The 12,611-nt window shown below is 47.4% G+C and overlaps 1 protein-coding gene and 1 long non-coding RNA gene across 2 annotated transcripts in view; one reads left to right on the forward strand and one right to left on the reverse strand.

Annotated features, from left to right (window-relative positions):
* Positions 1–390: 390 nt before the first annotated feature.
* LOC128626343 (uncharacterized) lies at positions 391–5,138 on the forward strand. The gene is made up of 3 exons (XR_008390274.1): positions 391–479; positions 2,248–2,615; positions 4,831–5,138. It is a non-coding gene; the product is annotated as an uncharacterized LOC128626343 (long non-coding RNA).
* Positions 3,423–12,611, reverse strand: part of ELP3 (elongator acetyltransferase complex subunit 3) — a 97,280-nt gene continuing 88,091 nt past the window's right edge. The window contains exon 15 of the mRNA XM_037154376.2: positions 3,423–4,608. Within this exon, the coding sequence (XP_037010271.1) occupies positions 4,532–4,608 (77 nt within the window). The 3' untranslated portion in view covers positions 3,423–4,531. The remainder of the gene's footprint in view (positions 4,609–12,611) is intronic.

Here is a 12,611-nt window from a genome sequence, read left to right on the forward strand (position 1 = left end):
GTGCAGCCCTTATGCTTAACACGTGATTCTAGCTATTGTGACAATAAGAGGATAAAGGAATGTAAGATCTGGACGGCCTGAAATGAGCTGTGGCATCTGAAGACAACAGAATGTTAGTCATTAAAAAGGACAAAGTAGAGCCACGCGCATCAACACCAGGTGCTCGCTCTCATTACGTTCTGTCAAGTAAAGAGGTGACAAAGGACACACAGTGTAACCGACCTGTGTAAACCGTGCGTGTGCGCGTTTGGAGAGAGACAGATGGAAGGGCCTTTGTCACTCAGTTCTCTCGGAGGGTGGGACTGCGGGTAACCCCGTGCTTTTCTGTTTTATTTCAATAGTGAGTGCACCAAGTTTTAAGCTACTTTCATTTACACACACAGAGTGGACTCTCTTTGCTTTGCATCCTCTCCTGACGAAATCATTCATGCCCACCACCTGCCATCGTGAAAACCGAGACAACAGGACTTTCCCCACAGGTCGGTTGCTGCGAGGATGAATAATACAAAAGCGCAGACTTGCTGCTCTGTACCTGTTAGGGCCTCTGTAAACACATGCTGCCCAGAAACGTTTTTCTCCTTAACGAAAGGCACTGTGAGGCCGAGCGGAGTGAGAAAGCCCGTGCCCCTGGCTCGGGCGTTGACTCCTCAGTCCGTTCAGTGGCCGAGACCAGTGCTGCCAGGCTGGGCCGCTCCAGGGTCACAGTCCCTGCCCCAGTGCCCAGTGCGTGCGGCCCACAGACATCCTAGAGCCGGCCAGCCTGGCGGCCTTGTCTGACTGCAGGCCCAGGTCCTCGCTCACTGGGAGACCAACGTCAGCTTTAGAACTGCACTGATGACACAGGTCAAGAAGGGGGGAGGGCTCCGGCGCCGAGGGCAGCACGCGGTGGGACTTGGGGCCGTGGGTGACGGATGGTGGCCCCTTCCCTGGAGGGGGAGAAGCTGTTTCCCGGGTGGGCGAGGAGGCTCCTGGAGGCAGGTGAAGACACAGAGGTCGGAGTCAACACAGCACATGTGGATGTAGAAAAACAGCTGCTTTTGCTCCTTTTCACAGGCATGTACTTGATTCCTTGTCTGTTAAAATCAGGTTCTTTAAAAGGCCCATAAACTTAGTTATTGGAGCTTCCTGCACAAGAGTATTGCTGGCACCCACAGCTCCAACGTATAGAAATGCGGCACTGCCCGCCCCACCCCCAGGGCTCCCTAGACACGGCCGCCAGCACACACAGGCGAGGGCGGCAGTCTGCACCGACACTGGACGGCCTTCTGGGAGGCCCCCAGAATTACAGGGATATTTAAAGATGCTTTTTGCTGTTGCACATGCTCAGTGAGTCTCTTGCTCATAAGTTTGAGCATTTGTAACCCTAGTGAGTGAAATAGAAGGACCAGCTAGACTAGGATGGAAGAAAAGGGTGTGGAGCACCAGATACTATTCTTCTGCCATTGGCTTCCAGCAAAATTTAGATTCTTGCAAAAGAAAACCAGATTCTATTGCCAACGGATAAGAAACGTCATCAAAATGGGTGAAATATCCTGGTATTATAACAGCTAGTACTTCTAGTGCGTTTTCCGTTCCACAGGCCCTGTTCTCGGAATGTTAAGTACAAGTACTCATTCAGTCCTCGAGACCGCTGCCTGAGGGAGGTTCCCAGTTTACAGACAGGGAACTTGCTGAGAGGCAGGGAATTCGCTTGTCCGAGGGCGCACGCCCCTCGGAAGCCACTTCAGCAGAGTAACAACTGTTTATACAGAAAACGTCACGGTTGACGATGGGATGTCTCTGAAATGTGACCACATCTGGGCCTTGCCCTCTACCCCGACAGGTGCAGTTAAGTGCAGCCACAGCTCGGGGAAGCTGTAGCCCGAGGCAGGGGGCCTGTCCAGGGAGCTGAGGGTCCCGGGTTTGCAGAACCTAGATCTCAAGGTGTTTCATCAGCTCAGGGCTCTGTAAGTTCTTTACGGACAAATGTTTGTTTTCAATTAAATGATAATTTTTAAAACCTTTTGGAAATGAAAATTTATGATTTGAAGGATGTTTTCAGAGAACAGGCTTTGGTTTTTTAGCAGTACATTTCAGTATTGAGTCAGTGAAAATGTTTCCCTTTAATAAAAGGGGTTCACTCATTCCATTTGAGAAACACCTTTATCCTTTTCACTGGGTGATAATGTATTTTAAAATCTCCTTTTTTATTCAAATAGATTTCCATCTGCTTGATATAGCTTGATTTTTTTTTTTAATACTCTCCAGGTGATTTCTAAGAACTTGAACTAAACAGAGCTATTTGGATTTGAGGCGGTTGCTAACATGTCGTCCAACACAGATCAGAAACACAACTGTGGCTTCAAAGGTTTCACGCAGAGGCCAGCAGGGTCACGCCGAAATGGCCTTTTTTAGGAGGTGGCCTGTTGTACGAGGAGCACACGCCTTTGGGAGGCCAGGCCATGAAGTGCCGCGTCCCTGAATACCGTAAGTCCTCGGCAGTCGGGAGAGAAGCTGAAGCTTCTGGTGACAGAAGGCTGTTGGAGTTCCGTCCCCCGTGGAGCTGTGAGGGTTCCACGTCTTTGAACGAGGCTGGGAGACTCACTCCCAGGAAGGCTGGGATGAGCTGGAAAGAGGTTGGTACTCTCCTGGGCCCCGAGATGAAAACCCACACGGAATAGTGATGCTATTAGCCATGAGACGTGGTCATGTTCCTAGACAACTTAAGTCTTACTTTATTTAAAAACCCTTACACACAAATCTTTAGTTTTCCCAAGGACTCAACTGCACCGCACACTTTTGGACGCATTTGGGTGAACAGGACGGACGAGAGACCGGGGCCCAGAGGCTCGTGCAGGGCGTCCTGGCCACGCTGTGGGAGGGGCTGGCCTGCTCCCCACTCCAGCTCGTTACATGTGGTCCCAGCCATCACAGCGCATGCTTTCTTAGTTTGCTTTTTAAAGGGAAACACAGACATGTGGGAACTAGCTCAATTCCCTAAATGACAGGTGTGGAAAGTCTCTGTGCTCCACAGAGGGCCCCGAGAAAGGCAGTGCCATGCGCCTCGTGGCCGGCAAACGGAGTGGCAGACCGAAGTGAGGGGGCCGCGGGCTGGAGACTCAAACCTGGGAATCTGTGGCCAAGATCGCTGCACCTGGAGGGGAGAAAAACCCTTACATGGTTCCTCTTTGTATGTCGAAGATTTTGTTTTTTATACCTTTTAGGGGAAAGAATTCCACTTAATAAACGTTTGTAAGATGCCACAGAAGCTGGGGCACACGGCTAAGCCACACTCTTAAGAACTGACACCTCTCCAGGCTGCGTCTTCTTAGTAGATTACCCGGAATTTACAGAGACAGGTCTATAAGCCAATCCTTTTCCTAGTCTTAGATTTGGGCCCGTGTTGCATTTTTTTGTTTCATATTAAAACAAACCAAAATTCATCATTTTAAAAAAGATTTATTTATCTATTTTGAGAGAGGGGAAGGGAGGGAGAAAGAGGGGGAGAGAAACTGCGATCAGTTGCCTCTCATACGTGCCCTGACCTGGGACTGAACCTCCAACCCAGGCACGTGTCCCAACCAGGAAATAAACTGGCAACCTTTTGCTTCGTGAGGCAACGCCCAGCCAACCAAGCCACCCACACCGGTCAGATTCGTCCTAAATTCATCCTAAAGAATCAAAGCACAGGGAACAGCTCCTGTGGGAAGGAAATCTCGACTCAGGGCCACACTCCCACAGTCACACACAGCAAGTCAGACCCTGCCTGCTGGGACAGACAGAACACAGGCCGAGCACTTCTCTGGGCGGAAGTGTCTGCACGACTGTGGGAGTCAAGAGGAGGGAGTACAGACGAGAAACTGGAATTCAGGGTGTTCGCGGTGGCCCGTGGTGGACGGTAGATGCAAACATGAAAATCTGTAGATTTCTGCATATGAAAACAGCAGCTTTCAAGCTGGAAAGACAGACATACCTCAAGTTCTCCCTCCCATCACATGATTACTACAAACGTCAGCGCAGAACCCAGAATCATTTGCATTAAAACAAAAGCCCAGGTTCTTGTGCTGGAATGCTTTGTAGGTAGTTTAGGTCCACAGTTCAAATTCTGTCAGTTTTCATATGCTCAGCCTGATTTTTGTCCCTACACCGTACAAGTAACTTACTCCTAACTTTGCTCCTCCAGTAACACCTGGTTTCTTTCATTACTTACGGCATCCAGATGAGTTGATTTGCTTTTGTCAGTGTGCTCGAGTAAGTCACTTGCTGGCCTCACGCAGAACTCAGAAACTAGATGACGACTTAAGCTTTGAGAACGGAAGTGACTCCTGGAGAAAGCGCAGAGGGCGGCACACCACTGCGCTCGGACCCGGATGCAGGTCCCGCCCGGAAAGCAGCTTCCAGTCTCCGCAGGTGCAGGGTGAGGGCGAAACTTCTTGCCAAGGGGACAGGGTAGGACTATCTGCTTTGCGCAGCCTCTCTGTCGAGCAGTCAAGACGTATGGAATCTCTCTTTCCCGCCAGAGACACTGCATCAGGGTGGACTGTTGTGGCCATTATTTCAGCGTCTTTACCATGTACGGGCCTTGTAATCTGTAGCCAATCTTTCTGTAATAATTCCTGGTGCCAACCCCTGTGAAGAAGCAAAAATACAAAAGTAAGAAAAGAATCTCTCCTAAGCGTAACTGTAGCAACCCTCAAAATCCAGCAAACACTCCCCTCATAACCGTGCTCATTCCCACTCTCATTCACAACGGACCAAACTACATCTCAGACCGAATCTCATTTTATTAGTATGGATCACTTCTATGATTTTGAATTCAGGATACATTAACACATAGAAACTGTATTTCAGAGCCTGCACACGTACATCCAGTTGGCGGAGCACCTTCCACTGGACTGAACGCGCAAGATGTCTTCACTCTGATGGAGCCCCTCAGCACTCCGGGAGGTTCGGGCAAACGGGGCCTCCACGGGGCCGCCGGGAGCGAAGGTAGGCTGCACCCTACGGTCACTGCCGTACTCGCTGCTCATGAGCGGCGATTTCAGCAAAATATCCTCAGTCTCATTGAATTAATGCTAGTTAACTGTAGTAGTTTTATTTGGTAGATTTATTTTGATACATGGTCAATGTATGTACCCAGGGTTTTTACCCACTTCATGTCTGCAAACATTTAAGGAACATTAGCTGACTTAGGTCAGTCCAAAATACGACACGACACAGAAGCAGCTGCACTCACGGGGGCACGAAGCGCGGCGCACACGGCAGCACCGACTGGAGCGGCTAAAAGAATGGGCGCTCGGTCGGTGGGATGAGGCCCGCACCTGCCACTTTATAGTCTGTGGAGTGGGCCAATCAGTCAATCTCCCCGAACCCCATTTCATCACCTGTAACAAGGACCCATGTTTAAGGATGCTAAGTATTAAAATGGGGCGGTCCACGAAGTGTGATTGGTCCAGAGTCTGGAGAGGCCGGGTCCTCAGAAACACTGGCTGTTACTGTTACTACTGTAAAGCTCTTCATGACCTGGGTTCTGATAACAGTCCCAATTTCATCTTTTGCCATGATCTCCCCTTAAACACTATGCTCCAGGTCTTTGCTCATGTTCCCTCCAGCGAGTTAACTGACCCTGAGGAGGGGGCTGTGGGAGCCTGCAGTTTACAGCCCGCTGGTTAGAGGCACAGGTAACAGCCTGGACTTGTGACTGGAACCGGAAGTGCAAGCAGTCTTTTTGGACCGAACCCTTAACCCGCAGGATCGGACACTACCTCCCTGGAGACGGTGTCGGAACTGAGCTAAGCTGCAGGATGCCCAGCTGGTGTTACAGAATTGCCTGATGTGTGGAGGACCCGCACGTTTGCGTGGGTAGCTTACAGTACGCAGAGAGAAGCGTTTGTCCTGTAAGTGAAAACCAGAGATTGTCTTTCCAGAGCTTCGCCCCCCACAGAGGCTGGTCTGCCTCTACACAGGATGAGCTCTATTTATCTTGTGCATCACCCTGTCCTGCCAGTGATTGGTACTGTGCACGAAATCAAATAATTGTTAGCTCTTTCAAGCCTAGCCCAATTCTGTAGCCTAAACATTTGCTCTTTATGAACAGGATTTCCCATCATGTTTTGTGTCCTACTCCCTTCAATGGAGGTAAAGAAAACCACATCCTGTGATAATAGATCACGGGAGAATTTCCGTTTTAATCCAAGGATTGTGGATACTCATCCTGCATGGCACCACCTTGTCTTTGCGTTCTGTCATTACTTCTGCGCAACACTGCGGCTTGAGACAGAGCAAGGGGAAGACAAAAACATGAAGAGTAACAGGTCAGGCAGCAGCTCAGGCCACTGAATACAGGAAGACACTCAAAACTCTCTGAGGGACACACTTCATTGTCTGTACCATATCCTAAAGTTCTGTAACTGTAAGCACATCCCGGGACCCAGCAATTATACTCCCAAGTGGAAAGAGAAGTGAATTCTTACATCCATTCTTACAAATGACTTGTTATTCACAAAATCCTAAACAGGAAATAACCTAAATATCTATCAACAGTAGAATAGATAAACTGTGTTATTTTCACAGAATGGAGTACTATGCAGCAACGAAAAACCATAGCTATCTGCAACAACATGGATGAATCTCACGTGTAATTCTGCATGAAAGAAACCAAATATAAAAGATTCTATCAATGCAGAGTTTAGACACAGGCAAAACTAGCTTAATGGAGACAGAAGGTGGAGTACTGGTTACACTGGGGAGATGACATGGACTGAGGAAGGGAAACACACACCTACAAAAAGTAACCCAGTGGTACTTTGCTATGTGTACGCCTGTCTCAATGAAAAACCTCACATTCAGTTAATAGATGCTTCAGTGTGCTTGGAGAGCTCAATTTGCCCAACACATTCAGTGAAAAAAGTAGAAGGAGCAGAAAGACAGGCAGGTGGTTAAGAAACCACTGTCACAATGATCACTACACCATAGAGGTGCCTCTGGAGTCAATCAATGTGGCGCTTCATCTTTCTAGGATCCTACTTGCTAGAAACTATTTCTCTACCTCCTTTTCTCCCACTTTAAAATGCACATCAAACTGAACTGTGTGGCGTGACAGCATTCAGCGGAGACATGGGTACTTTGGTACTGACTCTTCCTCATCTTCAGTTACATGCAGAGACTATTACCACGAACAGATGAACCTGAGGATTCTGATCAAAGGAGAGCCGTGACTGACTTGTGTTTGAAAGAGATCAGTGTGACTGGTGCTCTGAGAGTGGAAGCTCCAGGGGGTCCGGGTTTTTATTCGTTGTATTCACTGCAGAGCTGCCAGTAGTGCCCGGAGAAATGCCTGGCACGTATTCAAGCGCTCAGATGATTTTTTCAATGGACGAGTCAGTGATCACGGGCAGAAACAGGGAGAGCAGGCAAGAAGCTACTGGGATAATCTAGGAAGACACGGTGATGCTGCAAAGCAAAGTCCTGGTCGTGAAAAGTGGGTGGAGTCTGGAAACATTTCTAAGGCAGAGTTCAAAGAACCTGTTGATGTATACATGGTGTGGCATGAAGAGAAGGGTACCGGTGACACACAGGGTTTTGGTCTGAGTCAAGGACTAGTTCTGAGAAAAAGGACTGGCCATTTACAGAGACTGGAAAGTCACTGAGAAGAAGGGATGTCTACATGGAGATGCTGAGTGACACGTGGCTTTGACAGCCTTTCTTGGTCTTAAGAGACATGGTGAAGATGGTCTCTTTCCATGGGTATTGTCTTAAAAAGTAATTTCTGCTGGGGCAGGTGTCTTGGAAGGGGAGCTGGCTGGGGATGAAGCGTTTGTGTGGAGGATGGCAGAGCAGGCAGAAGAAGACCACTCGGGTCCCTTGTGAACACTGCCGACACCGTAAACTCAACCCGGACACGGCTCTGCCTCCATAGCTGTTATGAAATAATACATTTTCCATTTGGTTCAAGCCATGTTGTTTTGGAAAATTTTGTGCTATGGTAAAAGAGATAAAATTGACAATTTTCACATGCACAGTTTAGGGGCATGAAGTACATTTACACTGTTGCACGACCCTCACCACTACCTGTCTCGGAACTCTCCATCTGTACAACAGAAACCACACCCCCGGTCCCTGGCACCCACATTCTACATTCTGTCCCTATTGATTTCGCTACATTCTAGGAAGCTCTTTCAAGTAAACTTAAACAGTATTTGTCCTTTTGTGACTGGTTTATTTTGCTTGGCATCTTCAAGGTTCTTCCATGTTGAGTTTAAGCCATTTTGAGTTTTCCGTTACTTACTGGAAATACTGTAACTGACGTGTAAGCAGGAGAACAGCAAGTGATAAACACATGAGATCAAGCCACCACTTAAAATCACACTTCAGAGTGGTAAACTGACTACGCTACCCTCCCACTTAAACTACTAACAGCGTGTCCCAAGACGACGCTCACATTCCTCGGCCTGATACACAAAGTCTTTCATGCCCAGTCTGGTTTATTCCTGCCTCAGTTCCTGCCACAAAACACCCTGCTACTTACGGTCCAGGGTCACCCAACCAGGCACAATTTCCCCAACCTGCCATGCTGGCTCTCCTGAGTGCACCCCCATTCATCAACTAGGACACCACACCCCCCACCCTCCCAGACACCTTGGCACAGACTTCGCCTATCCACACAGAAACTGGGACTCAAAACCCCCTCTCTCAGTGCTGGCCGTTCTATCGTTTTGGTGATCACGCCGTGCTTTATTTTACTTGCATGTCTGCATCCCCTCTGAGAATGTAAGTTCTTTGAAGTCAATGATGTCTATCATTAGGGCTTAGTACAATGTCTGGCATGTAACAATAAATGTTTGCAGATTTACTGAACAGGCATACCACATTTATTTTGCTTTGCTTTACTGCTTCATTCTACTGCATTTCAGAGATCGCATTTTCATCGACACTGAGGCAAGACCCTCCACCAGCAAAAAGGTTATGCCTTGCTGAAGGCTCAGATAAGTTAACACAATTAAAATGTCCATAATACCCAAAGCAATCTACAGAGTCAATTCAATCCCTATAAAAATATGAGTGGACTTTTTCAGAAATCCTAAAATCTACATGGAACCACAAAAGACCCCAAATAGCCAAAGCAATCTAGAAAAAGAAGAACAAAGTTGGAGGTATCATACTACCTGGTATCAGACTATACTACAAGGCTATAGCAATTAAAACAGCATGGTGCTGGCACAAAAACAGACATACAGACCAATGGAACAGAATACCCATAAATAAATCTAAGCCTATATGGTTGCTTAATCTATAACAAATGAGGCAACACTATACAATGTAGTAAAGACAGTCTCAATAAATAGTGCTAGGGAAAGTAGAGGGACACATGCAAAAGAATAAACTGGACCACTTTCTTATACCACATACAAGAATAATCTCAAAACGGATTAAAGACTAATGGATTAAATCTAAGACCCAAAACCATAAAAATCCTAGGAAAAAACAGGCAGTCAATTCTTTGACATTGCTCTTAGTAATACTGTTTTCTTGGGCACAGGAAACAAACAACAACAAAGGGGACTATCAAGTTACAGAGCTTTTGCACAGCAAAGAAAACCATCAACAAAATGAAAAGACAACCTACTGAATAGAAGATATTTGCCAACGATACATATAAGAGGTTAATATCCAAAATATAGAAAGAACTCATATGACTTAACACAACCCCCACCCCCCCACAACCCATAACTGACCAAAAAATGACCCAAGAACCTCAAGACATTTCTCCCAAGAAGACATATAGATGGCCAATAGACATATGAAAAGATGTTCAACATCACTCATCACCAGGGAAATACAGATTAAAACCACAATGAGACACCACCTGACACCTGTCAGAATGGCCATCATCAATAAATCAACAAGTGTTGCAGAGGATGTGGAGAGAAGCAAACCCTCGTGCACTGTTTGTGGGATTGTAAAACGGTATGGCTACTGTGGAAATCAGTATGGAGGTACCCTCCCCCCAGATTAAAAACAGAACTACCATATGATCCAGCAATCCCACTTCAGGTATTTGGGTGAAGGAATCCAAAACACTATTCCCAAAAGGTATGCAACCCCATGTTCATCATTTACAACAGCCGGGACAGGGGAGCTACCCAGGTGTCCACTGATGAAGAATGGCTGAACACGATGGGTGCATCTGCACAATGGACTGCTCCTCGGCTGTAAAAGGGAAAGAAGGCTTGCCGTCTGCGACAACCTGACGGACGTGGAGGGTACTGTCACGCTAAATGAAATAGGTCAAACAGAAAAAGACAAATACCATATGATTTCACTTTTATGTGAAATTTGAAAAATCAAATAAATGAACAAACAAAACAAACACTCGCAGGTACAGAGAACAAACTGATGGCTGCCAGATGGGAGGGGGGTTGGGTGAAAAAGGTGACGGGTTAAGAAGTACAGACTGTCAGTTACACTGTAAAGTACAGCAGAGGGAATACAGCCAGCAATACTGTAATAACTAGGTAAGCTATTAGATGGTTATTAGATTTAGCAGGGTGATCATTTTGTAAGTTGTATGTTTAGTTACTATTATACACCTAAAACTAATATTGTATGTCCACTGTAATTTAAATTTTTTTCTTTTAAAGAAAGAAAAAGAGAGAGACAGGAAGGAAGGGAGAAAGAGAGGGAAAGAAAGATGGATGTGTATATGAGAGCTACATTGACTGGTTGCCTCTCACATGCCCCCAACTGGGGACCTGGCCTGCAACCCAGGCATGTGCCCCGCCTGGGAATTGAACCAGCAACCCTTTGGTTTGTAGGCTGGTGCTCAATCCACTGAGTCACACCAGACAGGGTAATTTTTCTTAACTAAAAAAAAAAAAAAAAAAATACAGTTGACTCCTGAACAGTTAGGTTTCCACTTGTACAAGTGGACCTGAACAATTGAAACCCGCGTTGTTCAAGGGTCAACTGTAGTCTGGACGTGCAAATGAAAGGCTGACTTGGTTACACGTGGATTTTTGAATGTGCAGGTGGTCAGCACCCCTAACACCCACGTTGCTCAAGGGTCAACAGTACTTCCCAAAACATGCCACAGCCTACATCTGCCCACCGTAAACAGCAGCAGTGTGAGAGAGACGCAGTTCCTGTGTCTAACGCAGGACTAGACAGCTGTTGGGTAACCACAAAGTTCAGGGAGCAGCAGTGCCCTGATCTGTTCTGCTTGCCAGCTAAAAGAACATCTTTATTCCTCAGCATTCCTCAGAAATGAGCCCAGCAGAGCAGCCAGGTGCCCTGGGCTCTCTACTGCTGCCTCACACAGGGGCGGGCCCGGGCACCAGCACCTGGGGAGGAGGCACTCAGGCGTCCCCTGGTGAGGGGAAGGAAGAACAACATTGGGGCGTGTATCCTGGCTCTTTCCAACAGCACTGCTATGAGGGAAAGGCTATTTCTGGACCCTCCGGGAAGCTCTAAGTATTCTGAGGAAAGAAGTTTGACCTCTAGCCAGTCCGAACTCCAATCTCTTTTTACTTAAAAATTCCCATTTGTTTTCTTTGTGCCTCTTGCTTCTTGAAAAAAGGATTTCCCCCCATTTCTGGCCAAAGTATTAGTATGTCAGCCAGCTTAGAAGGGATCACACCAGCGCCCGGGCTGGATGGAGACCACACTGAATCTCTCTCCATGCTTAGGAGGGCTCCCAGACAGCCCTTGTCACAGTAACTTTCCTTTTGTTTGCCAGCCAAGAAAAAGCAATTACATTTCACGGCTGACGTCAGCCAACCTCCTGCACTGACGTAGGCAGGCTGTCTCATGAGCCTCAGCATAATGCTGCTTCTGCCCTTGAGAAGACTTACTCAGTCCCCCACCTGACGGCCTGAGTGTGGTTCTGCTAATCCCCGGGCTGGGAAGTGAGCAGGAGTGAATTTATCCACGGGTGTGCGACGATCCTTAGGGTGCTCCAGCAGCGGAGTCAGCAGTCGCTGGAGCCCTGAGGACTGGAGGAGGGGAGGGGGCACAGTCCCAATGTTTGCTTTATTTTATCCCCCAAGTGACTTAACCCACTAGAATTTATCTGTATCTCGGGGCCTTATTTCTGTCCCTAAAGACAGGATAAGTACTATTACCTTCACCACTTTACCAGCTGTGCTGGTGATAAAATGAGATAAGGTGAAAAAGAATGCCTGGAATGTGCTTAGAGTGAAGTTCTAAGATTTGGCTTTAGTGGCCAGTGTCGGACGCAGGTACTTGCTTGCCTTCCTGGCCTCTGCCTCAGAACAAACATATCTTTTGGGGAGAAGAAAATAAACTTTTCTGTGAATGTATAAACTTTAGATATTAGAATGACAGGTGCCATCTCAGCTGCAGACACCTTAGACAGAATGCAGCCCCTGGGCAGAGTGCTAACTAAAAGAAAGGACACTGTCTGCTCGGCTTGCGGGGAGAGCAGCAGAGGCGGCTGGGGCTGGATGGAAAGCCTCCTTTGCGTTTCCGAGGCGGCTGCCACAGCCGGCCTCCCAGGAACTTGCAAACAGGGGCTGTCCTTTCTCTAATCCCTCTTCTGTACCAAACGCCTTCAAGCCTCAAGCCCTTAGTTGTGGGGGAAAAAGATCCTATGCTTTCTGATCCTGCTTCCCCCC

This window comes from Artibeus jamaicensis, unplaced genomic scaffold (assembly GCF_021234435.1).
Source record: "Artibeus jamaicensis isolate MK-2021 breed Jamaican fruit bat unplaced genomic scaffold, CSHL_Jam_final scaffold_537, whole genome shotgun sequence".
NCBI classification, from domain to species: domain Eukaryota; kingdom Metazoa; phylum Chordata; class Mammalia; order Chiroptera; family Phyllostomidae; genus Artibeus; species Artibeus jamaicensis.